Raw genomic sequence first — 17,059 nt, 5'->3', positions numbered from 1 at the left:
AATAGGCTCAGAAGGGGTTTCTTGGCCTTACCTAAGACCACACATGAGTCAGGAGTCAGAGCCAGGGCTACAATCCACGGGACTGGACATCTGGGGGTCTGCACCCTGTGTAATGAGGGACTGTGGTGTCACTGTGACACTGGTTCTGTGGGCAGTCCTCCTGGCTCCACGCTGGCCTCACCTCTCTCTGGCCTCCCTCAGCAGCAGGCCAGGTGTCTGGCCCTCTGAGGAAACGCTGTTTCCTCCTTGCTCACGTGCAGTCTGTGACCACCACTCTCATGTCACTGTCCTGGTCTGGGGGTGGGTCTATGTGAGGGTCATCTAGCTGGCTGGCAGGACATTTCTGCAGCTGCACTGCATACCCAGGGTCTGATTTTGGATTTAGATCCACATGTTGGGCTGGAATGCTAATTGGTGAATTTACAGTTGGTCCTTAGAATCCTTTGCCAAAGGACTGACAAAGGGCAGGGTCCTAAACATTCCATGAAAAGAAAACACTGAGACCACATTTCCTATTCTCTGTCCCTTGTCAAGGCTGGTCAGTCTGTCCACTGATACTTTGTTGCTGTAGACAAGAACCCATCATGGAGTGTCAGGACTCCGAGGAGCTTTTCTGATTGGCTAGGAGTCTTTGTTCTTTGTAAAGGTGCTGATTTAAACCCTATACAAGTTTGTAAAGCAGTCATATTTTGGGGTGACTCAGGCAGCCTGAGCCTCACAGAGTCCTGGGGAACTCGGTACCGAGGAACAAGGGCTGAGCAACGCCCTGAGGAAAGGAAGGCAAGGAACATTGCTCCCCTTGAGTTTCTGCTTTGTCCCCCGAATGCACCGCGGTCTCTCCCTGGACTTAGCAGAGGTCTGAACGCTGGTAGCTGAAGCCACTGAGAGGTTCAGGGGTCCAAACCTCGGCTACCGGAATCTTAGGCGCTGGTTGCAGAAATGGAACTTGCTCCTTCCAGCCCTCTGGGCCCAGGGCCCACAGCTCTGGGGGCTCACGCTGCAGCAGGCCAGGCAGTGGGTGTGTGAGGGGCAGGAGGTGGGGTGGGGAAATGCGCTGAGTTGGCGTGGCGGGGGCGGGGCCAAGCGTCACGGATCGCAGTGCCCCAGGACAGCCTTGATAAGGTCACACCTCAGCTCCTTTGACGCTGGTCAAGTGAGACAGCGGGAACGTGCACCATGGCCATGACCCTGGGTTACTGGGACATCCGTGGGGTGAGCAAGGGGTCCGACTCCTCTGGTGGGACGAGGGTTGGTGGCTAGGAAGTGCTGAGCAGCTCAGGGAACGATTCTAGAGGATTCCTCTTTCAGGCTTTGCTGGAACTGAGCCCCAACATGCAGCCTGGGCCCCTCCAGGCTGGGTAATTTGGGCCATGGTGGGTGGGGAGGGGGCATAGTGAGAGGCATCAGGAAAAAGCTTTGTGGGGTTTTCTCGCCTGGGTGAGGAGAGGGGAGGGTGGCACTCGCTTACTTGAAAGAGATGAAATCCGGCAGGCAGAATCCCTCCATCTCTGAACCCTTCCCGGCGCTGTCTCTCGCAGCTAGCTCATGCCATCCGCCTGCTCCTGGAATACACAGACTCAAACTATGAGGAAAAGAAGTACACGGTGGGGGACGGTAATGGCACCCTTGGGTTGACCCCTTTGCCAACTAATGCTGATTTGGTAACAAGCAGTCGTTGCCCTGGCTGCCTGTTGCCCACCTCTGCAAAGCCTCCATCAGCTGAATATGAGGCCTGGCCCTTTCCAGGTTCCTTTTGGCTGTGCTGCTCTGGCCTGCCCACTCAGGATACTGGGAGGGAATTGCTGCCCCCACACCTTATCATTAATTGGAATCAAGTTCCCCCTTAGGGCTTGTCTAAACCTTTTGTAAACCTTATTCCTGGGAGAGTGAGACATAGTAGTTCTGTCAGATTCCGGATTCACCTGTCTCAGGGTGTCTTGCAATGATTCTTGGTATAGTTTCTGGAGAAGGAATGTTGGACTACAAGGAGGTTTGTTTTCATTTCGTTGTTTCCACCATAGCTCCTGACAATGTCAGCAGCCATTGGCTGAATGAGAAATTCAAGCTGGGCCTGGACTTTCCCAACGTAAGTGCAGGGTGTGGGGTAAAGTGAAAGATGTCTGTCTCTCCTTTCCCCAGCCTGGAGGTTTTAGGATCAGGTGCCTTCTGCTCCACCTCTCTCATTCCTGGTTCTCTTCACTGCCTTTCCATTCTGTTCCATGTTCCAGATAATGCAAGCTCTGTACGTATATTTACTTAGTGCCCACCATGGGGTTATGGGTACCATGGGCCAGGCCTGAGTGTGCCAAGTCCCAGTCTGACCTTGCTCAGGGGATGGGGGTGCTGGGGAGCCTGATGGTACAACAGATCTGCCTGGTTGCCGTTGTAGCTGCCCTACTTAATTGATGGGGCTCACAAGATCACCCAGAGCAATGCCATCCTACGCTACATTGCCTACAAGCACAACATGTGTGAGTGGGGCTGGGGGCGGGTGTGGGGGCCCAGTAGTCCTGGTGGCTGTTCCCTGGGTTTGGCTAGGGTTGGATGCTGAGAGTGAGTGTCTGATATGTGGGCTGCAGGTGGGGAGACAGAAGTGGAGAAGATCCGCATAGACATCTTAGAGAACCAGGTTATGGACACCCGCGTGAATTTTGTCATGCTGTGCTACAACCCTGATTTTGTGAGTTCCTGTTGGTATGGGACTGGGCAGGGTTTGGACTGGGAGTCAGGACTCTTGCATTCCCATTTACAGTGCTCCTGTTTGTCCTTTGAATCCTTAGAGCTAGGGATCCTCCAAGGGGTCCCCTATACTACTGCCAGAGTGAGCTTCATAACCCTAAAACTCCTCAAATGAAAACTCTAAATCAATCCCCTTTAATAGGATAAAGCCTAGAGTCCCCAGTGTGGAAATTAAGTTCCTAAACAATGTGTTCAACTAGGATTCCTCGTGTCTTTCCCTTGATATTGATAGTCTTCTCATATATCCCAAAATTAACCACACATTGTCACCACAGAGTCTGTTTCTGCCGGAATGCCCTCCTCTCCCTCATTTTTAGCATCTCAAATTCTCCTCATCTTTCAGGAAACTACTCAGATGTCCTCTCTGTACTTGTGCCACCCCATGAGGTAGAACTTCCCATTCTTTCCTTGAGCTCTTGTAGTTCTTGTTCCTTTACATATGAGTCTTTCACTTAGTCAGAGGATCACGGCACTCCTGGGTCTGACTGATAGATGGGTTGTTGGAGATCAGTGGTGATAGATTCACGTCAGTGTCGTTTTCCTCTGGGCCTTCTCATGCCTCTCACAGATGGAGCTGATATGTAGTCGGGGTCTAATAAATACTAGTTGATTAAATGGAAGCATGGACGCTGGCCGAGGGGCAGTCCACGGGGGATGCTGCCTCATCCGTGGACATCTGGGTCATCGCAGCAGTGGGGGAGCAGCCTCTCTGCCCAGGGAGTGGGGTCTGAGGGTGGTGACAGCTGTTTTCTGCCCCAGGAGAAGCTGAAGCCACAGTACTTGGAGGAGCTCCCTGACAAGATTAGGCTCTTCTCACAGTTCCTGGGGCAGTGGCCATGGTTTGCAGGGGACAAGGTAAATGGGGAAAGACACAGGGACACAGGGTTGGCATTCCTCCCAGATGATGGAGCTTCCCATCCACTCATCCTTGGCTTTCTGCAGATCACCTTTGTGGATTTCCTTGCTTATGATGTCCTGGACTTGAACCGTATCTTTGAGCCTAAGTGCTTGGACGCATTTCCAAACCTAAAGGACTTCATGGCCCGCTTTGAGGTGAGTCCCCTGATTCCCCTTCCTGTTTGATGTTCCTTTTTCTTTCTCCTTTCTCCATGACACTTTCCTAGTTTGGGAGCTAAAAACAACAATACCTAGCATTTATGGAGCATTGTGTTTATACCAGGACCTGTGCTAAGCACTTTACGTACATTGTGCGAGATTTAATCTTCATAACATTACTACAAAGTAGATAGAATTATCATCCCCATGTTACAGATGAGGAAACTGAGGCTGAAGGTGGTAAGGAGTTTGCTCAAGGTCACAGAGCCAGTAGTGGCTGCGCTGGGCTTCTTGTCAGCTTCTATGGGCAGGAGTTGGTGGCTCTCCTTCTGTGCTGAAAGGGAAAGCTGAGGCCCTTTTCCTGCCTGAGTTTCACAGCCCAAGGAAATACGGATGAGGCAGAACTTGAGTGTGTATGTAGCTGGCAGTAGTAGGACTGAGACAAGGTTGGATTGCTGGTAAGTTCCAAAGACACAGACAGTATTTGTACTTGACTCCCAGAAAGCTTTACACCAATCCAGTCCACATTGTGGGCAAGTTCTGAAGTTATCAGGTCAGTAGAGGTGCTGGGGTTTGAGTATTTATGTGGGTGCCCCTGTGAAGGATTTTATCTTGAGGTGTTCTATGGAGGGACAGTGTCCTTACCTCTACTCTTCTGCCCTTTCTTCTTCCCCATTGTCTGAAGTTTTCCATCTCTGAGATGGGTTAGTACATTTATGTTAACTCATATTCACTGATGGTATCCTGTGGGTGAGGCACTGGGTCAGGCACAGTGTGGCCTGCAAAGATGGCCCTGTCCTGGAGCCCACCCTCCAAGCTCAGTGTGGTTTCATAACTACAGCTACAGCAGGTGTGTGGGGCATGTGGTGCCAACTGGGTTGTAGGGGAACACAGCCTGGACCCCACCTCACAGCCAGTCATCCATCACACATAGGCAACTGTTTTGAGAGTAACCCAATGTACTTGATTACAGATTTGAGAATTTGAGGCAGTCGCCCAACAGCGTTTTCAGACTAGAGCTGTTGTTCCTTTGCCCCTTCCAGTCAAGAGATCTGCTCTGATTTCTTGGCCAGTTCTCATGAAGTTATGGTTCTGGTCCAAACTGAGCATCTTGGGGATGACACAAGGGCTAAGATGACTGTGAAGTTTCTCTATGGACTAGAGACTGCTTTCTGCTGGGGCTTGGTCCCATTGGGTTTAAGAAGGTCCAGATGTCTTTGAATCCTTTAAGGATTATCTATCCTGTGATAGCCCAAAGCACACCCTGAGTATCATATGGCCCGACACTTAGCTAGAGGTGAGATAGGTTGGGGCACATGAGATTGGGTTCATTTATCAGGCTGAAAAGCTTGGACTCTCTTCTGCAAGTGGAATAATTACAGCTTGACCTTGACCAGCGATGCTAGTCCAACTTCCCCAGTCAACCTGCACCCAGATTTGCTGAGTCATTCCGTGAAATCCTGACCTCTCTTGCAGGCCGCACAGGCATGTTCTGAGCCCCTTTGTCCTGCTCAGACCCCATTCTACAAGCAAACCCTGGGAAGGCAGGCTGGGATCTAGGAGCCTCCCTCTGCAAAGGGAGAATGTTTGTTCTACTGGAGTGAGATGTCCTTCTGTGGGGGAGGGGATGGAGTGCAGCAGAAGGTACCTGGGACTGTAGAGAGAGAGAGCCAGGCGGAATTCCAGCTCTGTCCTACGACTTACTGGGTGAGCAGGAGGAAGGGTAGTTGGGAGGATTTTCTAATCCTGTATTATAATCTCTGATGGATATAAAGCACTTAGCACAGTGAAGGGTCTCCACAGATGGGAGCTCCTATTAAGATACAGGATCAAAGGAAATTGGAAGAGTTAACTTACTGGGCCAGGTCAACATGAAGACAATCTTATGCCCCAGTACTCACCCCAAATGGAAGGACTGTTGCAGGGTCCCATGAGCTGGATGTGCATGTAGTAGAGTGTGTTAGAGCCCCCAGTGCAGCAGCAGACCCTGATCTCTGACCTTCTTCTTCCTGCCCTCAGGGCCTGAAGAGGATCTCTGCTTACATGAAGTCCAGCCACTTCCTCCCAAGACCTATCTATACGAAGCAAGCCATGTGGGGCAATAAGTAGTGTCTTTAATCCAGGAGATGGGAGCAGAAGCCTGCCCTGTGCCTGCTGCCCTGGGCTGGGAGAATACCTCCCCTAACCCCCCAGCACCATCCCTCTCCTTCCTTTTCCTTCTTTTCGTTCCATTCTCCTCCCCCATGGACTTGTTTGCCTTCTTTCTCCACCCCAGCCTCATCCCATCCAGGCCCTTAAAGCCTCAGCTCCCACTTCCCTTCAGCCAAGTCCCCCTCCTAACCACTCTTCGTCCCTGCACTGAAGCCAACCAGACCACCTTTCCCTCAGCGCTGCCTTTTCTCAGAGGAGCTCCTTCACCCCAGCCTGTAGAGCTCAGCCCTGAGCTCTCTGCTCTGCCTTGAGAGACTAGTGTGGCTGGTGTGTGGGCCCTGCTCCCATGGTCCCTGCCGCAACCCTGTCTGATCCCTAGGTGAAGGCTGAGCCACACCTGCTGTGTCATGTCCTCCTGGCTAAGGGACACAGGACTAACTCTGGTAGTGGTGGTGGTGGTTGGAGGAGAGGATGTCTTCCCTTTGTCCTCTGGTGTCCAACGCAGGGGCTGGGTGGATGGTGATGTGTGTGTATGGAGAGGGTTATAAGGTTTCTTGCTCATTTCTATTCCCTCCCCATATCCCTCTGTCCCTCACACGGGGATCTCTACCGAAGGGAGGCCCCTTCTGAGCCTGACACTCTCATTCATTCAGCTTTCATCAAGTTATGAGGGCCTGTGTGTGTGGTTCTGAGAGCACTGGGACAATGGGGAAGGGACTGAGCAGTCCACAGGGTGTGGGGTCCTGGTGGACTACCTCCTGTCACCCTCTTCTGGAAGCTTTCACTGATCCAGATGCCCTTCCTTTCTGTTCCCATAATAAATCTCAACGGCACATCCCACTGTATTGTAACTTGTTTTACCTGTTTTTCTGCCCAACTAAAACATAAATTCATGGAGGAGAGAATCTATGTCTTCTTTGACTTTTTATGTCTGATGTCTATCACAGTGTCTGACACGTAGTAAATATTGAATAAAATTTGGAAATTTGAAAGAGTTATCACCAGGCAAGGGCCTGGAGAACTCTCCAGTCATGTTTGGGATGTAAAGGTCTGGAGATAGCTATCTCTACCATCAAGAAATATAACAATGTTCACAAGATTTTAAATCAACATGTCTGGGGGAAGGAGCCACTAGCTCTTTCTAGCTTAAGTGGCTATAGGCTCTACCTGGTAGATGGAAAGCTTGACCCAAGATGGGCAGTCGCTGTTTGCTGGGCCAAAGTATAGCAGATCTGGGTGGTCAGGAAATGGTGTGGGCATTTCTATCAGGTTACCCGTAAAGGAGCAGGACTCATTGGAGATCCATGTGGCTGAGCAGCTTCCTCATAACATGGCCGGACTGTGGAGTTGGGCCTTGTTAAGGTATAGCCTTTAGTCTTGGCCCATAGCAGAGAGATGATTTGGAGAAGAGTCTTATTGGGGTTTGTTCGGATGGTCACGGCTTGCAATGCATGTCCTGCAGTTATTAAATAAAAAGGGAGCAAGAGGAGTAACGCTAAAAGTAGTGAAGAAGTCAATGATTGATTAAAAAACATAAAACTGGTAAGAGAAGGTCAGCAAAACTAGAAGTTTAGGAACTTGGTAAGACACAAGTTAGTTAAACTAAAAATTTATTAAACTTTAAAATCTATAAACTTAAAGACAGGATAAAAATATAAGTGAATAAAGTAATAGAAGTTAGTGTTAAAACTACGACAAAAGATAAGTAGCTAGAATGAACATATTCAGTCAGATTAACAGGTATATATCTAGAGTAAGCCAGACTAAACCCATTGCTGTCAAGTTGACTCCGACTCATAGCGACCCTATAGGACAGAGTAGAACTGCCCAATAGGGTTTCCAAGGAGTTGCTGGTGGATTCGAACTCCTGACCTTTTGGTTAGCAGCCATAACTCTGAAACACTGCATCACCAGGGCACCATATCTAGAGTAGGGTGTAGCAAATGTTTCCTCTAAAAGGTCAGATAGTAAAGCTTTTAGGCTCTGCAGGCCACACGGTCTCTGCCAATTGCACAACCCAGTCCTAGGGTGAAAACAGCCATAGACAATCCTTAAAGGAATGGCTGGGCTGCGTTCCAATAGAACTTTATTTACATAAACAAGTGGCTATAGTTGGCAGACTCCTGACCTGGAAGCTCAAATTTAAAGGTCATAACTATATAAAAGCTAAAATATTAGATATGAAATTAAAAAGGTGATTAATTGCCAAAGGAAAAAGAACAAAATGCATAAAAAGATGAAGACATAATAAATGAAGACAGTTTTTCAAATGAAGACAGTTTCTAAACATTGTGCTCAAATTATAATGTAAAAGATGAAAACATACATTTCAAAGTGTGGGGTAGAAGTAGCACATCTATGTGCTTCAAACAGAGGCAACCAAAAAAGATGAGTTATATTGTGGCCAGCATCTAGCAGAGGTCCCAAGACCTGGGGCTCCTTGGGGCTCCTCCAGTGCTCACACCCCATCAGTGAGTCTGTCCTTCTGGATGGGGAAAGGGGGACTCACGCTCTGTAAGCATGGCTGCCTGCATGGTGTCTCCTGCACTGATCTCTTGTCACTCATCATTAATTACAAGTTCCATGCTGAATATTCCCTACTATCAATGTATTAGTTAAAGAAAGATTAAGCTGAAGATTGACCCCAAGAACGTAGCTTATAGTAAGAAGTTGATTTTTCTTACATGTAACAGATCCATCGGGAGCAGTCCAGATTGGTGGGCAGCCCTGCTCCGTAAAGTTATTCAGGGACTTGGGTTCATTCCATCTGTGGCTCTGCCATCCCCTAGGGTGCTTTCTTATTTCCTTAGTTGAGTTTCTATCATGAGTTTGGGGAGAAAAAGAGAGAAAAATGCCCTACAAAGCACTTTTCTATCATACAAGTGAGGTGGAACAGCTCTCCATGTGATTGCTCATTGTCACACCCCTAGTTAATCAGATCTGGCTTTTCCTAATGGACTCCACTTTGTGGTGTGGTCTCATCAGCCCCTCATTAAAGTATGGTCCTGTCCAGAATGCCCAATGGCGCCTGCATTTCCTCCATTCTCTCTTCCAGTTCTATTCCCATTTGAAACAATTTTGGAAGGAACAGATAGGGTTTAGGTCACAGTTCAAAAAGAGTATCTGTGAATACAGCTGGAAACATTTCACCATAGAAGATAAAACACAGGCCTATCTAATAAATCGAATTTTCCTTCAAACTTCTGAAACAACATTCTTCTTATCGTGTTTGTTCTAGTCCCAGCTCTCTGAACCCTTGAAAACAGCCCCTTCTGCTAACCTCAAGTTGGCTCTGTCTCCACCTCTGGTCACACAGCAGCACCTATTCATTTAAAATTCAAATATACCCACATCCATTTAACCTCTTCTTCTGGATTTGAGTAGTTTGCCCTTAAGTTTGGTTTCTTTTCTTAATGTTAGTTTTTGTTACACAAATAGTGCATAAATACATGTTGTTGGGTGCTGCTGAGTCGATTCTGACTCACAGCAACCCTGTGTGATAGAGTAAAACTGCCTTGTAGTGTTTTCTAGGGTTGCTATGAGTCTGAATCGACTTGACAGTAATCGATTGTTTTTTTTTTTGGTCATCTTTATGGGAGCAGATTGCCAGGTCTTTCTCACTTGAAGCCACTGGATGAGTTCAAACCACCAATGTTTTGGTTAGCAGCCAAGTGTTTAACTGTTGGGCCACCAGAGCCCCTTGTCTTGATAAAAAAGAAAACGTGAATACATACACCTTAATAAAAAAGTAATCAAAAGATGCATTGCGTTGGGCAAATCTGCTACCAAAGAACTCTTTAAAGTGTTAAAAAGCAAAGATGTCACCGTGAAGACCAAGGCTTGCCTGACCCAAGCCATGGTGTTTTCAATCGCCTCATATACATGTGAAAGCTGGACAATGAATAAGGAAGAAGGAAGATAACTGATGTCTTTGAATGATGGTTTTGGCGGAGAATATTGACTATACTGGGGACTGCCAGAAGAACGAGCACAGCTTTCTTGGTAGAAGTATAGCCAGAATGCTCATTAGAAGCAAGGAAGGCAAGACTTTGTCTCACATACTTTGGACATGTTACCAGGAGGGATCAGTCGCTGGAGAAGTACATCATGCTTGGTAAAGTAGAGGGTCAGTGAAAAAGAGGAAGACCCTCAACGAGATGGATTGACACAGAGTTGCAACAATGGGCTCAAGCATAGCAGTGATTGTGAGGATGGCACAGGACTGGGCAGTATTTTGTTCTGTTGTACATAGGGTTGCTATGAGTCGGAAACGACTCGACGGCACCTAACAACAACAACGAAATAGAAAAGAAATCCTGGCCTTATCTGTAAAGTCCCCTTTTACTTCCACCCTGAAGCCTGACATTTTTCCCATTGGCCTGTAGGAGACCTTGTCATCAGTTTGTCCTTCACCTTTTTTTATGCTTTTACATACACACGTATCTGTAGAAAATAGAGTTACTTTTTAGATGCCCTAATCAAAACATGAAAGATATCATACTGTACATACTAATCTGCAACTTACTTTTAAAAACTATGAACACCTGAGTATATGCCTCTTCTGGTATATGGTTGAGATTTTATAGATTGGAACGGTTATGTCATAAGATATGATTTAACTTTTAAAAGATATTGACAAATTGTCCTCCATTGGAGCTATACCAAATTACAAGCTCACCAGCAGGAAATGCTTATCACTTCCTCAAGCCTTGCCAACACTTTATCAATTAATTAATATTTGTTCATCTGATGGAACTATGGAATCACAGTGTTGTAATCTGTAGTTCCTTGGATTATAGTAAAACTTTTTTCCTTTTTTTTATTGTCATATGTATTTCTAGTTCTCTAACGTGGTCATGGATTTTGTCCATTTTTCTCCTGAGTTGTTTTAATGACTGGTAAGAGTTCCTTTGTCACCTGTCTTACTTTGCTTATTTGTTCCTTTTTATAGAAAGGTTTTGATTTTGATACTGTTAAATTTGTAAATCTTTTTCTTTGTGGATTTTTCTTTTGATATCAGAGGAACTGTCCCTACCTTATGATCACAAACATTCTTATATTTTCACTAATATTTCTATAGCTTTGTGTTTAATATTGTGTTTAAATTCCAGATGAATTAGTTTTAGTGGATGGTGTGAGGTAGAGCTCTGTTATTTTCAATTGTTAATCAGTTATCGTAGCTCTGCTTTGGCTAGCCCACTGTTTGAAAATACCACCTTTGTCGTACTAAATTTTCATATATACATGGGTCTGTTTCTAAACTCCAGTTCATCAGTACCTTCAGTACACAGAGTTTTAATTGATATCTTCTTCTACATTCTACAGGGCCTCTAGTCCCATTTGACATACCTTCCGTCTGCAACTGTTGAATCTCATCTTTATTTCAAGTACCCACTCTCCAGGTTTGGACATAAATCCCTCTAGCCATGAACACAGCTGGGGAGCAGGGAGTATGAATGGTGGAAAGATTGTGTTCACATCTTCATAACACTCCACATATCCTTACTCTCCTTTGGCCTCTACACCTAAGAGCAATCCAGCTAGACACCAGTTGTCTAAGTACTATTTATTGTAAAAGAGCAGAGAAGACGGAGGACAATGCCTCCTAGGGACAGGATGGAACAAAACAAGCAGCGCAACTCTGCCTCCTGCTCAGCATATCCTCTTGTTGCCCCACTGGACCATCTTGTTGTTGATAGGCATCTTTAAGAAGTGGTCAGACTACATGTATGCAGCTATTTTCTCCAGAGTCTGAAGGGAAAGCACACCAAACCTTATAAAGACCTGAACCCAGTCTAACAGAACCAGACCAAACACACAACATTCACATGCTGCCTGCCTCCACTTACCCCCATTTCTGGTAGACAGAGCTTTTGGGGTGGAAGGAGCCAGGCCTTTACCAAGACTTAAAGGCTTAGAGGTGTCCCACCATGGTTCCCTTTAGGCAAAAGCTGGTATTGGGCAACAATCTACCACTATGGGGTCCCTCAGGGCCCAGGGGAACTCGTGAGTTTTTTTGTAAGAGAAAGGTGCGGGGAGCCTCACCTTAAAACAACACATGAAAGCCTTCAGAATCGGGAAGCCATCCAGGCACTTGGGCTCAAACATGCGGTTCTGATCTAAGACATCATAGGTGAGAAAGTCCACAAAGGTGAGCTAGAAGAAGGACAATAAGATGATCAGGTCTGGAGAGTTCATGAACACCTGCAGAGACAGATAGATGTCCTCTCTTTTCCTTCTTCCCACCTTTCCCCTGCAAACCAGGACAATTTCCCAGGAATAAGGAGAATTGTTTCTGTTGTCCAGGTAGCTGTTCCAAGTACTCAGGGTTCAACTTTTCTTGGGACAGAGTGAAGAGGAAAAAGAGAGACCGGGAGAGATAGAAAGGAAGAGGAAGAGGAGGGGAAGGGAAATGAGAACTAATAGAAGAGCTGTCATCATCTTCATAGCCAATTGTGGCAGGAGCCAGTGATGGACCATTAACAGCCCCTTCTCATGGTGCCTTCCACTGACTGCCTTCAGGTGTGGGTGGCAGGATGGGACATGGGGGTTTGAAAAGGGGGAGGGACCACTATCAGAGTTACAACACTAAACAAACCAAAAATCAAGAGTTCTGTTTCCTATTCTCACTGACAGACTGGGTTGCTAGCACCAGCAGAGTAAAGCGTAGATAACCCGTCTGTCCCTAAATGTTACTTTTCCTGATCTCCTGTACACTTGATGGGGTAGTCCAGCAATTTGGAATGTTTTGGAAACAACCAAAAACCAAACCTGTGGCCATCAACTTGATTCCGACTCATAGCAATCCTATAGGACAGAGTAGAACTGCCCTATAGAGTTTCCAAGGCTGTCATCTTTATGGAAGCTGACCTGCAGATCGACTGGTGGGTTCAAACTGGCAACCTTTCAGTTAGAAGCTGAGTGCTTTAACCACTTTGCCACCAGGGCTCCTTTTTGGAAACAAAGGTATTTCTAATCTCACAAAAATCCTAGAAAAGTGGATAATAAAATAAAAACCCCAAATTTTTTTTAGCTGCTTTGCTGTTACCTAAGGAAAGAGCTGTGATAGAATAGAACATCATTCAGTGTGCAAAGACTCAGAATATCTCAGTAATGCTTTAGCTGACTGCTATGTTTACAAGCTGCTTTAACCAACATAATTGCTCCTGTAATCACACAGGAAGGAGAGGCCTTTGAGGAATTCAAAGGGCCTATTGTTAACTGTCAGAAACAAATTCTGTAAAAATTCTGAAGTGGTAAATATTAGGATGCTCCTTGCATAAGGTAATATTGGGTGCTGTCAGGATGGTTGATGCATAATGTCAAATAATTATAAATGGTATTTTGCAGAAAATTCTTCATAGTATTACTTATAATAGGAGAGCTATACTGGCAACAATATTACACCAACATTGGTGGGGTAATTTTATAGTAATTGGCAAAAAGTGAAAGCAACTCAAATGTGTATCAAACTGTACTCAATATAACAACATGTGGTAGATCCACACAGCAGAATATTATTATTTAGCCATAAAAAGGAATGAAGTACTGATATTTGCTACAACATGAAATTTGAAAATGTGAAAAAGACAGTCACAAGAGGCCACATATCATATGATTCCACTTACATGAAATGTCCTGAATTAGCAAATCCATACAGACAGAAAGTAGATTAGTGGTTGCCTCAGGTCATCATTCAAAAAGAACAAGGCCTGATTAGCTATGAAGATGATGGCAGCACTTCTATTACTTTTCTCCTTCCTCTTCCCCGTCTTAGTTTAAAATCAAAAGAGGCACGTAGAAGGGTTATAGCCTTTCACCTTACTTATTCAACCTGTATACTGAACAAAAAATAACAAGAATTGGACTATATGAGGGAGGATGTGACATCAGGATTGGAGGAAGACTCATTAACATCCTATGATATGCAGATGACACAACCTTGCTTTACCAAAAGTGAAGACAACTTGAAGCACTTACTTATGAAGGTCAAAGTCTATAGCCTTCAATATAGATTACACCTAAACATATAGAAAACAAAAATCCTTGAAACTGATCTAATGACATCATAGTAAATGGTGAAGAAATTGAAGTTTTCAAGGATTTCATTCTTCTTGAATCAGTAATCAATGCCCATGGAAGCAGCAGTCAGGAAATCAAATGACATATTGCATTGAGAAAAATCTACTGCAAAAGATGTATTTAAAGTGTTAAAAAGCAAAGATGCCACTTTGATGACTAAGGTACATGTGACCCAAGCCATGCTCTTTTCAGTCACCTTATATGCATGCAAAAGCTGGTATCTTAGTTATTTAGTGCTCCTATAACAGAAACACCACAAGTGGATGGCTTTAACAAACAGAAGTTTATCTTCTTAGTTTAGGAGTCTAGAAGTCCAAATTCAGGGTGCCAGCTTTAGGGGAAGGCTCTTTCTCTCTCTGTCGGTTCTGGGGGAAGGTCTTTGTTATTAATCTTCCCCCGGTCTAGGAGCTTCTCAGTGCAGGAACCCAAGGACCAAAGGACAGGGTCTCCTCCTGGCACTATTTCCTTGGTGGTATGTGGTCCCTCTCTTCTCTGCTCAATTCTCTTTTGTATCTCAAAAGAGATTGACTCAAGATACAACCTAATTCTGTAGATTGAGTCTTGCCTCATTCATATAACTGTCTCTAATCCTGCCTCATTAACATCATAGAGGTGAGGATTTACAACATATAGGACAATCACATCAAGATCACAAAATGGTGGACAACCACACAGTATTGAGAACCACGGCCTAGCCAAGTTGATACAAATACTGTGGGGACGCAACCCAATCCATAACAGCTGAACAATAAAAAAGGAAGATTGAGGAAGATATGATGCATTTCAATTGTTGGTGAAAAATATTGAATATACTGTGGACTACCCAGAAGAAGAAAATAAAAGAGTTTTGGTTGAAGTACAGCCAGAATGCTCTTTAGAAGTGACAATGGTGAGAGTTCATCTTGTTTATTTTTGACACGTCATCAGCAAAGAACAATTTCTAGAAAAGGACATCATGCTTAGTTAAGTACAGGGCCAATGAAAGTGAAGGTCAGTGAAAACCTCCATGAGACAGATTGGCACAATAGCTGCAACAATAGGCTCAAACATACCAGTGATTGAGAAGATGGTGCAGGCACAGGCAAAGTTTCTTTATGCTATACTTAAGGTCGCCATGAGTCAACAGCCAACTGGATGGCAACTAACAACAGCAGGGCAGGGAGGGTGGTGGGAAGATTGAAAGATTGAGAGCAATGCCTGAAAGGTATGGGGGGACTAAAAGAATGTTCTTTTGGATGTGAATTTTAAAAATTGAGGTGATGGCATATCTAAATTAGATGACTTCGGTACTAAATTAAAAACTCCATTCTTAATTAAACTAAGATTTTCATTTCTACTCTTCTGAAGACACCAATCTGCTTTTTTTGTCAAAATTTTATTACTTGAAAAACAAAGAAGGCAGGAGTCAGAATTTCTAACCTAGACAAAGAATTTCTCAGTGCCTGTTAAGAATGTTTACACAGCTGGCCCCAGAAAATCACCTTGTTCAAGTAGAGGTTAAAAGATAGAACTGATACGTTAAATGAAGTTAGAACCTGTAAATAACTTTATAGCCAAGATAAGTATATATCAAGTCTTAGCTCTACATCCTGACTCCCAAATTAAACTTTTGCTCACTGATACTTTTCCCACTGTATTTCTGCTAGTTCTTTGTCAATTTAAAACTAAATAGAGACTGAATTTGTTAAAATAAGGAGGTAGATTGCAGCTGTCTGTAACACTAAGAGTGCAGAGATTTGAGCTTTAACTTATATAAATAAATTGGCTATCTGAACCACTTTCAGGGAATTCACCCAGTGAATGCCTTGTCCCAAACTCACTCCCTGTTAGCCTGATGAGTGACATTTCCATTTCGAAAAGCTTCAGATTTAGAGCTGAGTTAATCTTCACTGTTTCTGAACTAAATGGTTGACTTTACATTTCAAGGGCTCCAACTAGATATGAGGAAGCCTACAATCCATCACTAAACTCCCACATTAAGAATTTTTATATATCTCACTTTAGAAGTATTGCCTTAATCAATTTGTATGAAAAAGAAAAGATTTGTGTTGGGCTATAAATTGATGTTTAGAAAGTTTGTAGTCTAACAACTCCTTGTAAATTTCTCCTTCCTTCCTCTGCAACTTCCTTGATGGGAAAACCATTTGCCTTTGTTTACTCTGCCTGTTAAATACCCTGCTGTTCTTCCTGCAAAGCAGAACACATTCTGTAGTCTGTTTGAATGCCGCGTGTTTCTCCATTTCACAAATGAAATTATTCCTTCAATAAAATTTTTGTTTTAATTTTTATTGTAATGTTGGTCTAGTGCCTTCATTAGGACATTTCTTGGTGACCATGAAGGAACATGAAGGATTTTACCTCTACAGCATCTGGGGCAGTGAGCAAAGGCCCTTCAGGCCTGTCTCCTTTTTGCCAGATCCCAGGAATTATGGCAGATAAACACCTCTTGGGTCTGAGCCCTGCTTACTTTGCATAGAGGCTCCCCGAACTTTTTTTGAAGGATTTGTCTTCCTCTTTTCTCTTTGTCTTTTTAAAAAGAATGTAAGTTCCTTTATTTTAAGTACCTTATGGTCATTGCTTAGGGACCTTAGAACTGTGAGGAGCCACATTTCTAAGCTCTGTGGCACTCCTTTGTCAGGGACATTACCCGGTTCTGAGAAGCTGAGAGCTCTGACCTTTGTTTGAAAAGTTTCCAAAGCTAACCTTACACTGCCTCTGGAAATACGGAAATGCCAAATCAAAGAACCATATTTTAAGCCTCTTCTGAGGACTCCCTCTCATTATATGAATAAGCATTATGGCTCTTCTTGCTAATTTTTATCTGCCTGTCATGATCTGATGAAAGGCAGTTTGGATGAGTGGCCACTTCATGGGACATTTGAACTTTCTAAATTAACTTTCCTTGTGCAGTGAATTAGAACAGAAGGGGTCCCAGGTTAAAAAATTTCAGTATGACTTTTTTTTTCTGATTGGCAATTTGAAGCCTTTAAATGACATCAACAAAGTAAAATAACTTCTTTGCAGAATTCTA

The 17,059-nt window shown here is 44.4% G+C and overlaps 2 protein-coding genes across 4 annotated transcripts in view; one reads left to right on the top strand and one right to left on the bottom strand.

Annotated features, from left to right (window-relative positions):
• Positions 1 to 1,173: 1,173 nt before the first annotated feature.
• On the top strand, positions 1,174 to 5,913 carry LOC101344746 (glutathione S-transferase Mu 1-like). 2 transcript variants are annotated; one of them, XM_004388020.2, is made up of 8 exons: positions 1,174 to 1,212; positions 1,539 to 1,614; positions 2,022 to 2,086; positions 2,390 to 2,471; positions 2,580 to 2,680; positions 3,499 to 3,594; positions 3,682 to 3,792; positions 5,815 to 5,913. In XM_004388020.2, exons 1-8 carry the CDS (start codon positions 1,177 to 1,179, stop codon positions 5,902 to 5,904), a joined length of 657 nt encoding a protein of 218 aa, XP_004388077.1. In that variant the 5' UTR covers positions 1,174 to 1,176; the 3' UTR covers positions 5,905 to 5,913. The 2 variants fall into 2 exon arrangements, with proteins under 2 accessions (XP_004388077.1, XP_004388076.1); XM_004388019.2 differs by lacking the exon at positions 3,682 to 3,792 and having other exon boundaries at positions 1,177 to 1,212.
• A 5,754-nt stretch (positions 5,914 to 11,667) lies between these two features.
• The window catches only part of LOC101344502 (glutathione S-transferase Mu 1-like), a 34,377-nt gene continuing 28,985 nt past the window's right edge, over positions 11,668 to 17,059 (bottom strand). The window contains exons 7-8 of one of the 2 annotated variants that reach the window (XM_023742175.1): positions 11,992 to 12,102; positions 11,668 to 11,697 (exon numbers count right to left, since the gene is read on the bottom strand). In XM_023742175.1, the coding sequence (XP_023597943.1) occupies positions 11,668 to 11,697; positions 11,992 to 12,102 (141 nt within the window). The remainder of the gene's footprint in view (positions 11,698 to 11,991; positions 12,103 to 17,059) is intronic. The other variant, XM_012558989.1, reaches the window with a different exon arrangement.

This window comes from Trichechus manatus, unplaced genomic scaffold (assembly GCF_000243295.1).
Source record: "Trichechus manatus latirostris isolate Lorelei unplaced genomic scaffold, TriManLat1.0 scaffold00204, whole genome shotgun sequence".
Taxonomy (NCBI): Eukaryota; Metazoa; Chordata; class Mammalia; order Sirenia; family Trichechidae; genus Trichechus; species Trichechus manatus.
The sequence above is the reverse complement of the archived record's forward strand: the minus strand, read 5'-3'. Positions and strand labels throughout refer to the sequence as shown.